Source organism: Tiliqua scincoides, chromosome 4 (genome assembly GCF_035046505.1).
Source record: "Tiliqua scincoides isolate rTilSci1 chromosome 4, rTilSci1.hap2, whole genome shotgun sequence".
NCBI classification, from domain to species: Eukaryota; Metazoa; Chordata; class Lepidosauria; order Squamata; family Scincidae; genus Tiliqua; species Tiliqua scincoides.
In genome coordinates this window covers 117,785,299-117,801,899 of record NC_089824.1, presented here as the reverse complement: position 1 = coordinate 117,801,899, position 16,601 = coordinate 117,785,299, and the positions used below count along the sequence as shown (strand labels likewise).

General features: G+C 45.9%; 1 protein-coding gene across 1 annotated transcript in view; it reads left to right on the top strand.

The window, feature by feature from the left end:
* The first annotated feature begins 7,863 nt into the window (after positions 1-7,863).
* Positions 7,864-16,601, top strand: part of NIBAN1 (niban apoptosis regulator 1) — a 73,498-nt gene continuing 64,760 nt past the window's right edge. The window contains exon 1 of the mRNA XM_066625198.1: positions 7,864-8,051. Coding sequence (XP_066481295.1) covers positions 7,997-8,051 — 55 coding nt within the window. The 5' untranslated portion in view covers positions 7,864-7,996. The remainder of the gene's footprint in view (positions 8,052-16,601) is intronic.

The following is a 16,601-nucleotide window of genomic DNA, read 5'->3' as shown; positions in this document are numbered from 1 at the left end:
ACGCTGTGCAGTTATACAGTTTAAAGTCAAGCTCCACACAGCACAGAACTCAGCAACCCAGAGGTTCAGCAATGATGTGTAATGTCATCACCAAGCATCCGGAGTCAATGTCATGATGCAGTTGCGATGCTGTGCAGCAAGAGAAGGTGTGCAGACCTTCCTGCAGACCAGGAAAAGTGGGGCCCAATGTGATGCATTCCCATGGAGCCCCTTCCCTATAGCCCCCTACTCACCATACAGCCTCAGTGGCAAGAAGAGTGCTTGTAGTGCTGCACACAAAGCACAGCACCCAGAATTAGTTGGTAGTGATATGATGATGTCACTACTGACCACTTCCGGGAGGCCCATTTCTGGTTGTTCCAACGCAGGGGTGCACAGGAGGGCCCAGTGGAGAGACACTCTGCTTGCCCTGCCAGCCTTTGAGCATGCCAATATCCTGGCTGCTTGCTGCACCGGCGCAGGGCCCCCCCAAAAGCACAGGGTCCAATCTGATGACTTCAGGCAAATCACCTAAAGCTGGTTCTGCACACCAGCATGGACATCTTACAGGGAATATAGCTACTGAAAGCTAGCTTGGAGATTTAAATTTAACAGATCCTTGGTTGAATAATGATGCCATGTTTGGAGAAAAATTCCAGGAATAGTTTCAGGAAGCGTTGACCACTCTATTTTAGCAAGATATGGTGGCGGAGAGCAGCACAACATGAGTCATTTAGTAAAATAGTGTTGGACCATTCCCACTTCCACAACTAGTAATCTGTTCCAGGGACAATGATGTCTCTGTCTTCTTTCCTTTAGATGCAAGAGCACTGTGGATGTTTTTGCACTGTTTGCTTTATTTACACATATACAGGGGGCATAACAAAGTGGAAGCAAAAAGCACTTTTATGAGACAACAGATCCACTACCCCATCTTAAATTCACACAAAGAGATGCCCTGTACCCCAACTGCATTCTAGTCAACTAACTTTGGTGGTTTTTTTCTCTCTGCCTCTGCCCATTCCCAAACTACAAAAGAGAGTTATTTATTTAGACATACACACAAACACACCCCTGCCAGCTTCCCATAGCAAGGTGTGCCTGTTTCGACTTCTCTAACCTCCAGTGGACATGTGATTCAAAACATCTAAATATTATCTAATCATTCCCACCCAAGAGCCAAAATTTCTGGGCCATTATCCTAACAAAGGAATTGTCAACCAGTAGCCATATGTAAAGGGAGGGAGAAATATCTTTCAGGTGGGTTTGGATGATTGGGAGGTGTAGCAAGCTTCAAAATAAATGCAGTCTAACTGCAGCTATATTGGTCAAGTTTCCACCAAATCCATTTATTCTTTATTTCTGTGAAATTGCTGTCCTCCCTTTAATGTAAATCATTTCTGGGGTAGCTTATAGGCAGTAAGAAAATTTAAACACTAACAAATGAACCCAAAACAACAATTACAGATAGAGACCATAGCATCATCAGAAATTAAAAGCCTGGAATTTTTTTTCAAGTCTTCGTCTGACAGCAACAACAACAAAAACTCAATTAAAATAGGCAACAGTCAAGCCTCACCAGGAATAGCATTGTATAAATGACCAGCATCTACTAAGGCCCTCTCCATGTTCAGTACTCACCTTGCCTCATATGCAGCAAAAGGAACCATAAGAAGACATTCAAGGGATTAGCCGCCCTGGGTCCCTTTTTGGGAGAAGGGCGGGATAAAAATAAAGTTTTATTATTATTTTTATTATTATTAATATCCATGCTAGCAACTGGGGACTACAGGCATATCTTGCATTGGGTCTCTTATGGCACCCCCTGCCCAAGAATGGTACACTGCTGTTACTACTGCTCCTAGTATTGAGGGGAGGGGATGGTTGGCTTGGCCAGATCAGATGGACCTTATGATGTGCAGGGGTCCTCAGCCAGCATCCAAGGTATCCAAGCTCTGATTCAATCCAACTAATGTGTTGCCCAACATAGACCTTGACTGCTGACTTCATCCCCCTGGGTGTGTCTGCTGAGGCTAGTTCATTAACATTAAACCCATTTCAGCACAGACAAATGGCTGTCTAATAGGCTGATTTTACCATCCATCATGCATCATAAAGTTCAAATTCAGAGTTCACACTATATTCAGGCTACAGCTCAAACTGAACATTGAATTCCATTATGACATGTATTAGGAATGGGCCATCATAGTTCAAATGCAACAAATAGAACTTTCATGTCCCATCAAACACAATGTTTTACAATGGAGTCCACTCACACATTCAGCAGTGAGTCATCAAATGTTGAGTAACTTAATAGAACAGCTTCCCAATGGAAGGCCATGCTATTTTTTATCTACTTTAGTTGCCACGCTACTTAATTAAGGGCCCAATCCAATCCAGCTTTCCAGCACCTGTGCAGCTGCAATGCAGCCCTGAGATAAAGGAACAAATGTTCCCTTACCTTAAGGAGGTCTCAGTGTCTGCCTCCTCACCAAAGGGTACAGTGCATATCCTATTAGCATGGCTACACTGGCCCTGGAAAATTGGATAGGATTGGGCCCTAAGGCTGCAATCCTATTCACACTTTCCTGAGATTAAGCCCCTTCAAACAATAGAACTTACTTCTGAGTAGACATGCATAGGATTGTGACCTAATGCTTTTTTTTAATGTTTTAAACAGACCTTGAGCTATTGCTTTTTTGTCAAAATGTTTTGATTTTTAATGTTTTTTTAATACAATAACTCATTTTTATATGGTATGCTATCTTGAGAAGGCTGTCAACTCTCCTTTAGAGTTTAGAAAAAAAATTCCTTTGGCCTGTTGCCTTTAAGAGCAACTTGGTCTATAGAAATCAGCAGGTGAGGTTCTCTGTGGGATGGAGCTAGGGATTATGACCGCCTGCTGTCTGTCAATCAAACTGGGCCAGTAAGAAAAGTTGGCAATCCTCCCCATATCTGGAGACCAGGCAGATAACTTTAAATCTCCTGGTACAGTGGGTGACAGGGCAGCTATGGCTATTCACATTTGTTTGGTCTCAGGTCGTGCTGTTCACCCTCTCCCCACCCCATTTCCACACTAGCTGTGGCAAGCAGATCTCCAGGCACACCTGGGGAAGGAGAGGGATGGCTGACTGGAGAGCAAATAGGAAGGAGCTGCATGGTTGTCTTATCTCCTGTGGCATCAATAGATTTAAAGGTCAGTGTTCAGAATTCAGGATGAGAGGAGCCAATTCTACACCTTGTACAACTTTAATTTAAAAAGAGAGGTTATGGCTTCTAAATAAATGATGAAATAAAAAAAAGAAATCAATGGATGTATGCACATGTATGAACCTGCCCAGAATTGCTTACTGCTATATAAAACATAATATGCAAACAACTTGTGTTTTAATGCTAAATTCTACATGACTGAATATGTTAAAATAACAAGACTGTGATCCTGTACACACTTATCAGGGAGTAAACTCCATTAAATCCAATGAATTTCTGAGTAGAGATGCATAGGATTGCACACTAAAAAAAAATTATAAATAAAATAAATTCTAATGTAGGAATTAAGCAGTATATTAGTAGTTTACATTCAGGGTGGTTTTCAAACCAGAAATTAAACTAGGCTAACTTAAAACCTCTATTTTTGTCAGCAAATTTATCTGAACTGGGTTGGCTTCAGGAAGTGATCAGATCACAGTGTCATCACCCACATTATTTACAGGCTTTCACGCTGGTAACTGTTGCTATGTTATCTAGGAAAAATGCTGATGTCTGTTTAATACTATTGGTTTCAAATTTCTTCAGCTTCTAGTAGTGCAATCCTGTGCCAAAGATGTGCTGGTGTTGGTGCAACATCACTGCAGGAGGAACTGTTATATCCTAAGCCCATTCAGCACAAAGATGAAGGTAGAAACAAGAGCCCAGGCAACTCCATGCTGGCACAGCCCTCTCAGGGCCCAATCCGATCCAACTTGCCAGCAGCAGTGCAGCCACAATGCAGCCCCAAGGTAAGGGAACATTTGTTAGGAACATTTGTTCCCTTACCTTGAGGAGGCCTCCATGATTGTTGCCCCCCATCTCATTATTTGGCATATACAGGGCCTCTGAGAGGAATTTTATCAGGGGGTACAAAGTTTCCTTTGGGCCCCTTCCCAAAGGGGGAGGAGAGCAACGGAGGCAGGCAGAACAGGGGTCAAAATAGGCAGGGGGAGGGTGCTAATAGCCAGAATAATCTTTGGAACCCAGGTCTACCAGGCTTCTTGATGCAGAGCCCAGGTCTACCCGACCATGTGGCACTGGCAGCTGGATAAAGTAATATGGAAAACCAAGTACACTCCTTAAGTCTCTTTGAAATATAGAATGGACAATGTGCTGTGTGCACCAAAATGAACCTGCAGCAGATGTAGCCCCGCATCTCTTTCCCTGAGCTCCTATATACTCCTTCATGGCAAGTGGATCTACACACCAAAGAGCTACTGTAGCAGGCCAGTTTCTTCCCAGATTTGACACAGTGTTAAAGAGGGTCATGGATATATTCTTGGACCCAGTGTGTATGGCTTGCAGAGCAGTTGCCACTTCATGCCTGTGATCGTGCCCCTCAGAATCATGTGCAGGCAGCAAATTCAAGTGAGATAGGAAAATGTAATATCCCAGGAACTTTATGGGCCCCCTCCTTTGACTCCTGGGCCCCCTTTCTGACCCAGGGCCCAGGTGCAAATTACCCCCTTTACCCCCTCTCCTAGGCCCTGAGCACATACCCCATTGGCATGGCTGCATAGGCGCTGTTAGGATTTGGCCCTCAGTAACTCTGCCAGTAAATCATGACACAGCCTGACTGATGGTGGTGGCCTGATGTCAGCCCAATGTTGTCCTGAAATTACCCGAACATGCAAGGGCCTGGGATGAGCATTTGGCCAGCAGTGGATAGAATACCTGGCATTCACCAAGAGAGAGCAGCAGGCACACATTGCTGTTAGCTATTGCAAAGAAAGGGCTGGTTAGGCAACAGAGTTTATAGCAAAGACACATTTGCCAATACTGAAGGGGCAGTGTTTTGGGGAGGAGAGACATGAGACTCAGAATGTTGGAGCATGGGATTCCCTCCTCTCCTTTTCTTACATGTGTGGGGGACATTGCCCTTATTGGGATGGTGGAGGTTCCTAGAAGAAAAAGAAGGATAAGGAATGTGATAAATAATGCCAAGGCGGAATCTTCTTTGGGGAAGGGTCCATAGTTCAGTGGTAAGCAGATGCTTTGGATGTGGAAGTGTCAATCCCAGGTCTGTCTGAGATATCAGCTACCAGGCTTATCAGCTACCAGGATTGGGAAATCCCCACTCCGTCTGAGGATTTGGAGTCAAAATAGACAACACAGGGCCCAAGCCTATCCAAATTTCCAGTGCTGATGCTACCATGCCAATGGGTCGTGTGCTGCATCCTGCAGTGGAGGGTCAATCATGGAAACCTTCTCAAGGTAAAAGAGCATTAGTCCCCTTACCTTGGGTCTACATTGTGACTGCATGGGCACTGGAAAATTGGATAGGATTGGGCCCACAATTGACTAAATGGGTCACTAGTCTCAGCCCATATCTTTATCTGCTTCATCTGTTAATTTCAAGAGCCTCAAGTGCTACACATCCACTTCCAGCCTCTCTATAGGCATATCAGTATATTTACCCCATACTCCAGATGTGGGGCTAAAGCTGAGAGGGCTAGTGATTTGTGTAAGGCCACCCATGAAGCTAGAACTGCACTTCACTCCAAATGTATGGCTGCTACCAAAAACAGCAGTCACGTTGCACTGCTTCCCCCCTTCTGAAACATTCAGAACTTCCTTGCGTGACAGGATGATCTACCTCCACCTCACATAATTGGCTGGTGGGTGCAAGGAAGTGCACAACAGGACATCATACCATGAGGTAGGTTTTCTTAAATATTGTGGTGTAAAGATGAACAAGTAATGAATTTCCTTCAAGTGAGTTCATGACAGTGGTGAGATTTGAACCAGATAGTTGACTTTGCTACATTAAACCAGTTTGACCATGGGAACTAGCCCCTCCTGTGTAGTCAAAACAAGCTAATGGCATGGTTGGGTGCTTTGCTTCAGCACTTCCTCCTTGCCTGCTGTGAGGAGGCAGAGCAAGGAGGCGACACTGGAACTGAAAGTAAAGGGGCCAACCACACCATACCCCACCTACCCTGCTGCACTGGTTGCTTTTTTAAGCAGCCAGGAGGGTGAAGAGGTGTTGGTAGCAGTGGGGTGCATTTGTGTAGGAGGGTGCATGTAAGGATGGCAGATCCACACTGATCATTCCTGGACCAGCCCACCAATGAGGCTGGGGGAAGTGACTGCTTTGAGCAGTTGACTGGAGGTGGTAGCAAATTGGCACAGAGCAACTTGCAACAATGCTTGCCCACTGCCTCCCTTGGGTGTTCTACCCAGTTGCTACCATGGAGGATGGCAGTGATGGCTTACCTTCTCCTCCAGCATAGCTGCTGAGGATCATGGCAGAGTGGAGATGGAGGAGGAGGTCATAGCCACTGTGATCCTGTTCCCCATTGCCCTTCTTCCATGAGAACCATGGGGAAGAGGTTGTGGTCTCCTCCTATTCTGCCAAACTGGTCAGGTGGGGAGGGTGTTGGGAATAGAATAGGTGCGCCACTCCCAGGAAGAACATCACCATCTGGTCAGTTTTGTGGAAGTGGAGCACTGTGATGCATAAAGAAAGAAAAAGGTATGGAGGAGGGGAGAGAAATATGAGTGTTACTGTTGGATACTGTTCGGCTTGGGCCAGACCTGGAAGTTCTTCAGCATTTGAAAAAAGAGAGCCCTCCTGGATCAGATTCAAGCCCCATCTCGTTTAGCATTCTGTTTCCTGCAATGGCTAAAGAGATGCCTATGAGGAGCCCAGGAGTAGGAGACCAAGGGCCCAGTTCTATCCAGCTTTCCAGTACTGGTGCAGCCACAATGCAGCCCCGATGCAAGGGAACAAATGTTCCCTGGAGGAGGTCTCTGTAACTGCCTCCCCACCACAGGATGCAGTGCAGCCCCATTGGTACAGCTGCTCTGGTACTGGAACATTGGATAGGATTGGGCCTGAAGACAGCACCCTCATTGCTGTGGCCCTCTAGCCACTGATATGCAGAGGAAGGCAGGATTGCTTCTGAAGAGCAGAGACATGCGGTGGCTAGGGAGGCAAGTGAGGCAGAGCCTCCTTTGAAAAGCAGTGATGCTGCCCGGTCAGGTGCTCAAGCACAACACACTCAACCCACCTTACATGGTGACAAAGGGAGGAAGGCCCTGCCTCCCCAGCCACCACACATCCTGTAGCTGCAACCCCACCACAGAGCACATGGGTTGAGTGTGCTCCAGCAACTTGCTTTTCAAAGGACTAGGGCAGGGAGGCCCTGCCTCCCCAGCCACAGCACGTGCCTCCTGAAGAGGAAGCTTCTGTGTGGCCATCCTGGCCAACAGCCAGGGCTAGACCGCTTCGCCTCCACGAATAGGTCGAATCCACTTTGAAAGCCTTTTCCCAGCCCCATCCTATGCATGTCTACTCAGAAGTAAGTCCCATGAGAGTCAATGGGACTTACTCCCAGGAACGGGTGGGTAGGATTTGGCTGCAAGTTGGTGCGCACCAGGGAGGACTGTCAGTCGTATTAGGGGCAGCTCTGAATAAAATAAAAGAAAACAGGGAAATGGGGGGGGGGAGAAAGGAGGGGCTGCCCCTCCCCACAGAGGGGCGAAGGGGAGGGCCAGGCTCCTGCAGCAGGACACAGGGCTCCTGGAGCTTCCCCGCGCGACTCTGCCCCGTGCCAGGGAGCGGGAAGGAGGCGCCTGAGAAGGCGACGCCTTCGGGCTGCAGGAAGTTTTTCTCTTGGACGGCAGCAGCGGGCTCAGCACAACGAGGGCGAGCGAGAGCAGCTGAAGCCGCCCAGCTCGTCGACACGCCGCCTCAGGGGAGACCGACCACCGCGCTCTCGCTGGGACCCGCCGCCGCCCCCCCCCCGACCGGAGCCCAGGCGCGATGGGCGGCTCCAGCTCGAGCCTGCTGGACGAGAGCAAGTGCACCTACATCCGAGGTACTGTGCGGGCGGACGCGCCTCGGCTCCTTGCACGCAGAGGCTCCTAGTTGGCCAAGCCGGGGGTGGTCTTTCCTCGACGTGCAAGGCTTCTCCCCAGTCTTGCCTTCCCGTGCCTGGCGATGACTGCGAAGTCAGAGCCCATGTCTACTCAGAAGCAAGTCCCGTTGTAGCCAATGGGGCTTACTCCCAGGAAAGTGTGGATAGGATTGCAGCCTGAGTCTGATCCTATCCCCAGTAACCACGGAGTATAATGGGACTGACTTCAGAGTAGGCGTGCATAGGATTAGGCTCTGGCAAGGCGCAGTTCAGTACGTGACAGAGCAACCCTAGGCATGTCTACTCAGAAGTAAGCTCCACTGAAGTCAATGGGACTTACTCCCCAGTGGGTGTGAAGAGGATTGCAACCCAAGTTGCTTCCCGACAAGAAAGGGTGCATCGTTTGTGCACCTCGAATACCCCAAACTGTGGACTACATAAAGAGAGGGTGTGTGTGTGTATATATATATATAAGGAAGGCTAGAGCAATATACTCAAATTTCACCAGTTTTCACTTGTGAAAGCACTTTTGCACAAGTCAGTCATGAGGGCTGAAGTTTTGCACACACTTACTAGGCATCTCTGCATGCCCCTGGTTGGAGTGAGCCTGTTGAGCTCACTCAGCAGAACTGAGCAACCACCAATTGGGCTGAATTTCATGGTGGTAGACTGGGTTGCTCAATGGCAGGCAAGCATCCTTGTGAACGTAGGTGTGCACTCCTGTGCAGTAACAGCTGAAGGAAAGTTCCATTAGTTCAATGTGACTAAATCCCAAGTAAGTGTGCTGAGGACTGCGGAACCACATCTCGCTACCCATTTAAGAGCTTTGGCTCCAAATCGAGTCATATGCTGGATCTAGAAGTGTTCCTTGGAGTAAGTGGTAGGTGCAGGGTCATATTATTCATAAGACTCACTAGGCTGAAACATAGGGGCCCCCAGAGACTAGGGGCCAGTCCTTTTTTTGCTGGGGCATTGTTACTTGCACCCTATCCTTGTGTGTACTGACATATATACTGTCAGCAATAGTGGAGTGAAAGACTGAAGTGCCAGAGGGGGCCTGAAATATCTGAAAGCCTAGGGGTCCAGCCATGTGTTAATACAGCCCTGGGTGAATAGATAAGGAGATGTAACATACCATTTACAGTTTGCAACTCAGGAAAATAATTAGAGGTTTCTGGCAACTGTCCAAGAGGGCAGGGAATTCTGACACTTGATGGTGAATCTTGCACTTATATGTTAGAAGAATATCTAAAGAGGGTTCAATGTGTCTTGGCATCCTGAGTGATTAGCACTGGCTGGGGTTCAACCTTATAAGTGCACTGTTCTGTTGCTACTCAGAACATTCTGAAGAAGGCTTTGATTTTAAAGAGGAAACTTTTCACAAATGAGGGAGTTAGCTAATAGGACATTGAAAAGGAGAGTGAAGAGTTTCACATTGCTTCAGGACACTGGGAGGCTGCTTAAAACCACAGAAGCTAGGGTAGAATGTAACACCACAGATTAGGAAAGGTATAAACAAGCCCAGAGCGCGATACCATAGTCTTTTGAGACTGAAGGTTGCCAGCACACAAACAAGCCCAGGAATATGCCAATAAAAAGCAAGAGAATGCTGCTTTTTGCTCATGGAACTCTAGCTCAAAGAAGGAAAAAAACAATGAGCACAAATGCTGGCAAAACCAATGTTGGTAGCCAAGATGGCAAATGGTGAGAGTATCTGAGTAGCACAGGATTGCTAAAAATGCTTAACAAATTAGCCCTTCTTCACATGTTTGTAGTGTGCCATGAACATGCATGCTCCCCCTCACTTAGAACACGAGAACATCAGAAAAGCTCTGTTGGGTCAGGGCAAGGGACCATCTAGTCTAACGTCTCTTTTCCATTAGTGGTCTGCTAACTGCCTGGGGGAAACTCACAGGCAGGAGAGAAAGGTATTCTTTAACACTTTTGCTCCCCAGCAACTAGTATTCAGAGGCATTCTTGGTGCTAAACTTGGAGGTAGCACATAGTCATCCTGTCTAGGAGCCATTTATAGACCCATTGGCATTCCTGGAGGGGGTTCCAAGCACTAAGTTTCTTCAGGTGCCAGTCCTGGTTGCAAAATCTTTTGCTCTAAAGGTGAGGAGGAGGGGATGCTTTGCACCAGTGGCCAGGCATCTGAAAGAAACTTAGTGTCCGTCCCCCCCAGGTATGCCAGTGGATAGACGTATCCTCCATGGATTTGTCCAGTACTTTTTTAGAGCCAGCCAAGCTAGGGCCATGACAACATCTTGTGGCAACAATTATGGTAAGTCTTCCATCAGTCGGTTTCAGTGGATGATCCCTGGATCTAGTATTGTGAGAGAGGTAGGAAAACCTTTCCACAGCATGCATACTTTGTAAGTCTCACAGCCCAAACCTATGAACTGTTTACGTTGCCAGAACAAGTGTTCCAGTGGTGTAAACAGCTTTATGGCTGTTGCAAACATGATAATTCTGGTGAGTGTAGCTTGGCTGCTGCTGCAAGCAGCAAAACAGCTGGGTCTGCACGACAACATATACCAGATGTCCACAGCCATGGTAGGACAAAGGGGTCAGGAGGGAGGTGGTACTGGGTGCAAAGGAACGGAATGGAGTGGATGGAACGGGGAGGCAATCGGGAGGCATCAGGGGTGGGGTGGAGGGAAGAGCAGGTGTGGGAAGGGGGTGAGTTTGGCAGCAGCAGTGCCTGCCAAATTCTAACCCCCTTCCTGGGCCTTATCTGCCTTCACTGATCAACATGGACTTATGTCTGTCATATAGCTCACGCAGGTCTGAGTTGACTCAGGGTGGCAGGGGGATCTTACCCTGAGGAGGCCTCAACATGCCAAAACTCCCAGCAGGATACATCAGATACCGCATTGGCACCATTGCATTGCTACACAGGGAGTTAGTTAAGTTGGGCTGTCAATCATGTCCTCTCTTAATCACCTTTCCTCCAAGCTAAATGGTTGCAAACGCTGTTGCTCCAGCCCATGTTGGTTGCCTGCTTTTGAATATTTGGCCACCTCATTGTTTACCCTTAACTCCAGATGATTTGTACATAGGATAAAAAGCAGTCTAAGTATAGATCATTGGGGGAATCCCTAGTTCTTACTTCCAGTCACTGTAAAAATAGTTTATTTAGTCCTACAGTTTGCTGCTTGTTTTTTTCACTAGTTACCAATCTGTAAAAAGACTTGTTCTCTTATGTCATGACTGCTCAAGAGTCCTTAGTTAAGGACATTGTTAAGTGTCAACTGGATTGCCTTTATTCTTATGGTTGTTGACACTCTGAGAACTCTAAAAAATTAATGGGGCAGGAATAACCTTTGCAGAAACCATGCTGATTCTCCTGCAGCAAGGTTTATTCTTTTAGATCAGGGGTGCCCCAAACCCAGCACGGGGGTCATTTGCGGTCCTCTGGAACTCCCAACCCAGCCCGCGAGGAGCCCCCAGTCTCCAATGACCCTCTGGACACTGGCTGGAGTCTGTGTTGGCCCGATGCAGCTGCTCTCAGCATGAGGGCGACTGTTCGACCTCTTGTGTGAGCTGCAGGTCAAGGATCCACTGCTTGCAGTTTCTCATTTGTGATGCAGCAGTGGCAGCAAAGGAAAGGCCAGCCTTCCTTTGTGCAAGGTTTTTTATAGGTACTGAGCTATTGCAAGACCTTCATTCATTCATATAAGCTCCATCTCTAATATATTCATTTATGTAAATGTATTCAAGTTTTAAATGTTAATTTTTTTGTCCCAGCCTCTGACACAGTGTCAGTGTCAGAGAGATGTGGCCCTCCTGCCAAAAAGTTTGGACACCCCTGTTTTAGATGCTTAATAATCTTATTTTTAATCATGCTTCCCACCAGTTTAGTGGGTGCAGATGTTAAGCTGACATTCATGTATGAATCACTCACATGAGAGAGTTTGAAAGATCGAGTCAAATAGAGGTGACAAGAGCTGAAATTCTAAGGCCAATTAATAAATTAAAAACGAACAAGCCCCTGGTCCAGAGGGCATACACTCAAGAAGACCTAAGGAGCTCAAATGCATCATTGCTGATCTCATAACAAAAACATGCAATGTCACAAAAATTGACCTCCTTACTGGATGTGTAGAAATTAACCAACATAATGCTGATTTTTTTTTAAAATGGGAACTAGAAGGAACCAGAAAATTACAGGTGTGTTAATAAATCAATGCTTGTTCATGGTAAATTTGTAGAATACAGCTGTTATAGTTAAGCATACAGAAACACAAATTTTTCCTTAGCAAAAATTGCCTATCTTCTGCCAAGGGAAGTCCTGCCTAACTAACCATTAGGAAATAATTGAGAATGCCACTTGTTCATGCAGTGATTTGATTCAAAGTGTTTTGAAGAGACACTTTGCCAACAGTCTGAGGCTAAGAGGCAAAGAAGGAAGGCCCATAGCCAGGGAGACAGACCAGGGACAGACTGCACTTGCTCCCGGTGTGGAAGGGATTGTCACTCCCGGATTGGCCTTTTCAGCCACACTAGACGCTGTGCCAGAACCACCTTTCAGAGCGCGATACCATAGTCTTTCGAGACTGAAGGTTGCCAATACATGCAGTGATCCAGTAGAGTCTATCTAAGACTTCCAAAAAAGCTCAAAAAATTCCACACCAAGTGTAATGATTTCTTGAAACATGCATGCATTTAATGGGAATCCTATGCAGAAGGTGGTAGAGCTATTAAGGACATAGTTTTCAGGTGGATCAAATACCTAGGGAAAAGTTACACAAAATAAAATTAAGGGAAGACAAACTAATGGTTATCTTATCCTTAAGCAAAGGCCTTACAAAAGTCTGCACCAGGACAGGTAGTCAGCTTCTCCAAATTTCAGATAACTTAACTGCCGCCCAAATCCTAACCAACTTTCCAGCACTAGTGTAGTGGTGTCAGTGGGGCATGTGCTGCATCTTGCAGTTGGGTGGCAGTCACAGAGGCCTTCTCAAGGTAAGGGAATGTTTGTTCTCTTACCTCAGAACTGCATTGCCCTTATGTCGGTGCTGGAAAGTGTGTTAGGATTACGCATTCTTCTGTACATGTTCTTTGTTTAAGCCCAACTAAATTCAGTGGGTCTTTTGTCCTTAAATATGTGTATAGGATTGCACTTGAAATCAGTGGAACTTAATTCTGAATATAAGTATGTAAATTCAGGGTGTGATAGTACTTTCCTTCATTTGATCATATCAAGTCTGCTAAATAAAATATTGTTCTGTAGTCTGTGTGAGTGCTGAACTATTCCAAGTGTGAGAATCTGTATAAAACTCTGCTGGGAAAATGTGAAAAATCAATTGTGTGAATTCACTGTAGCTCTAATAAAACAAAGCTTTACAGATAAAGGCATAATGAAAATGTAGGAATATGACTAGTTGTCAGATGAGAGGGAGAGAGAGAGAGAGAGAGAGAGAGAGAGAGAGAGAGAGTAGAAATGTCTCAGCTTTTGGGCCTTACACTGTCCAACTCTTTTCCAAAGCCGAAGACTAGAAAGGGTAGTCTTCACATCTAATACAAAATCCTTACCTTTAGGCATCTGTGTATGATCTTTCCCTTTTTCATGTTTTTTGCCTCTTCCTTGCCAAAGGCTTGCATTTGCTATCTTGCCTCTGTCTTATTCAAAGTGATCCTACAATTTATTCTGTCTGAACTAACTTGAAGGAAAGGTGAGGTATGTCTCAACAGGCCATTATTGACATTCAACTTTCCGTCACCCACATTCAAAAAGATTGCTACCTCATGCACACAGTTCCAAAGTACTGCAGAAATTAAGAACGTAAGAAGAGCCCCACTGGATCAGGCCAAAAGCTCATCTAGTCCACCTTTGTGTATCTCACGGTGGCCTACCAACTGCCTCAGGGTGCACACAAGACAACAAGAGACCTGCATCCTGGTGCCCTCTCTTGTACCTGGCTTTCTGAGGTAGCTTACTTCTAAAATCAGAAGGTTGCACATACTTATCACGGCTTGTAATCTGTGATGGACTTTTCTTCCAGAAATTTGTCCAATCTCCCTTTAAAGGCATCCAGTTCAGATGTCATCACCACATCCTGTGGCAAGGAGGATTTGCATCCACTTTCACTGCTGTGGGGAGCCCTGCTGCAGGACACGCCGGGCTCCCCGCACCCCTAGGAGACTGCAGGGGCTTGGGTACGTGTACCCAAGCCCCTGCAGCCCCCCTGAGCGGCGCAATCCCCAGGATCGCGCCACTGCCTCCTCCCTGCCTCCAGGCTGCCCCTGCCCCTTAAGGGTGCAGGGGCCAGGGCCCACAGGCTGGGGCATTGTGACGCCCCAGTTTGAAAAGCCCTGCATTAGCCTATATGTGAAGTTTTGATTTTTTTTGTCCCATTGTGCATGACTTTACACTTATGTACATTGAAATGCATCTATCATTTTGCTGCCCATTCTCCCTGTTTGGAGAGATCCTTCTGGAGCTCTTCACAATCCCTTCTGGTCTTCACCACTTGGAAGAGTTTAGTGTCATCTGCAAACCTGCTGCTTATCCTTGTCTCCAGGTCATTTATGACCAGGTTAAAAAGCACTGGTCCCAGGACAGTTCCTTGAGGCACACTGCTCTTAACCTCTCCACTGTGAAAACTGCCCATTGACATCCACTCTCTGTTTCCTGGTCCTCAACCCATTTATTTAAATGAAATAAACTGTTCATTTATTGTTTATATATAGTTTATGCAGCAGCCTTGACTCAAAGTGCACTGATTTGAAGGATACTTTTATCACTTAAATTATGTGATGTGTGAAATATGTGTGGTCCTATGTGTTAATTCCTGTGGATGCTCACTGAGCATGCAGTCCTGACTCCTCGCCTTGCATCCAGGTGAATTCGTTTATCAGCATGCTTAGAGGGGCAGGTCAGAGGTAGCAGATAGACTGCTACCAACCCTGCACAATTATAAGAAAACTCCTGAATTTCTGTGGGTGGGCCAGGACTGCGAGCACACATGGCAATTAATCATTAGAGCCAATTTAGGTGATAAAATATTGTCAACATTAAGCATTTGATCTTGCATTATACTGAGAGTATGGATACATCTCACTCAGTATTGTCTATACTGACTGGCAGTCACTCTTGTATGTAGAGATGCTAGGGCAGTGATTTTCAACCTTTTTCATCTCATGGCATACTAAGAAGGTACTAAAATTGCCAAGGCACACCATCAGTTTTTTGACAATTGACAAGGCACACCATGCTATTGGTAGGGGCTCACATCCCTCAATGGCCCTACTATTAAATGACCCTCCCCCAAACTCCGCTGGCACACCTACGGACCATTCATGGCACAGTGGTTCAAAATGGCAGTACTAGGGATTGAACTTGGGATATTCTGCAAGCAAAGCATGTGCTCTGCTGCAGAACTGTAGCCTGTTCCCCAATATTTGTGCAATCCTTATCCCTGCTTTCCTTCTTCCTGCTTATGCAGTTTTGAATTAAACGAGGGACTATACTAGAAGGTCACAACTGTGCTCTGAATACAAAGGCTACATCGGACTGAGTTTGTGCCAGGGCTTAGCTCTTAGTACTGTTTTCAGGATACAGTATAATTAAACTTGAGTTTAATTTAACAACATTAAAAAAGAATAGGTGGAAATACTCTCCAGGAAGTGCAGAGTGGTGGTGGTGCACTCTCCAGAAAGTGCACAGTGGTGCAGCTAATGATCATGTAGCCTGGTGCCAAGCTTAAAATGATGCCCCAGAAGTGATGTGTCACCCAGGCTTTTAAAAAAGTGAAAATGGGGGAAAATCTGCCTCTTGCTTCCCACTTGCTCTGCCACCTCCCCACGCCATATTAACACCTAATTGGTTCCCTGCTGTATCATAATAATGGGTTGAAACTGAAACAAGGGAGATGTCAATTAAACGTTGGGAAGAATGTTCTGATGGTAAAAGCTGTTCAGCAAGGAATGGTCTGCCTTGGACTCTGCATCTCTGGAAGGCTTAAACAGAAGCTAAATCCCTATCTATTGGGGATGTTGTGGACAGCCTGCTTTGGCAGGGTGTTGGACTTGATCTTGTAGGTCGCTTCCAACTCTGTTATTCTAAATATAGATTACAATTAGGTGTGTCCCAAATTCTTAATAGGTGTGCCACCAAACAGATAGAACTATTTAGGGTGGTTCAGTGAAGGTGTGTCCTAACAGGGCAAAATTAACAAAAAAGATTGATTATCAGGAAAAACAACTTGGGCAATTAGATTTGAAACAAAATGGGACAGAGTAGTTCTGGTAGTGTGAGACATCTCATATGGAAGAAAAATAAGGGATTTGAACCTTTTTCCTTTTGTGTGTCAGTGGCATACAATGGGTAGGCTGGGGGAACCGTAAACCCCAGGTGCCAAGCTGCAGGGGGTTGATAGAGGCCACCTTCCAATTTTTAAAATCTTTGTATTTTCGAATAATACCATCATGTTATATATCATTCAGTGTGTAATTTCATGCAAATGCAGTGAAACACACAGCGTTGAAATATATTCTATCAAACGT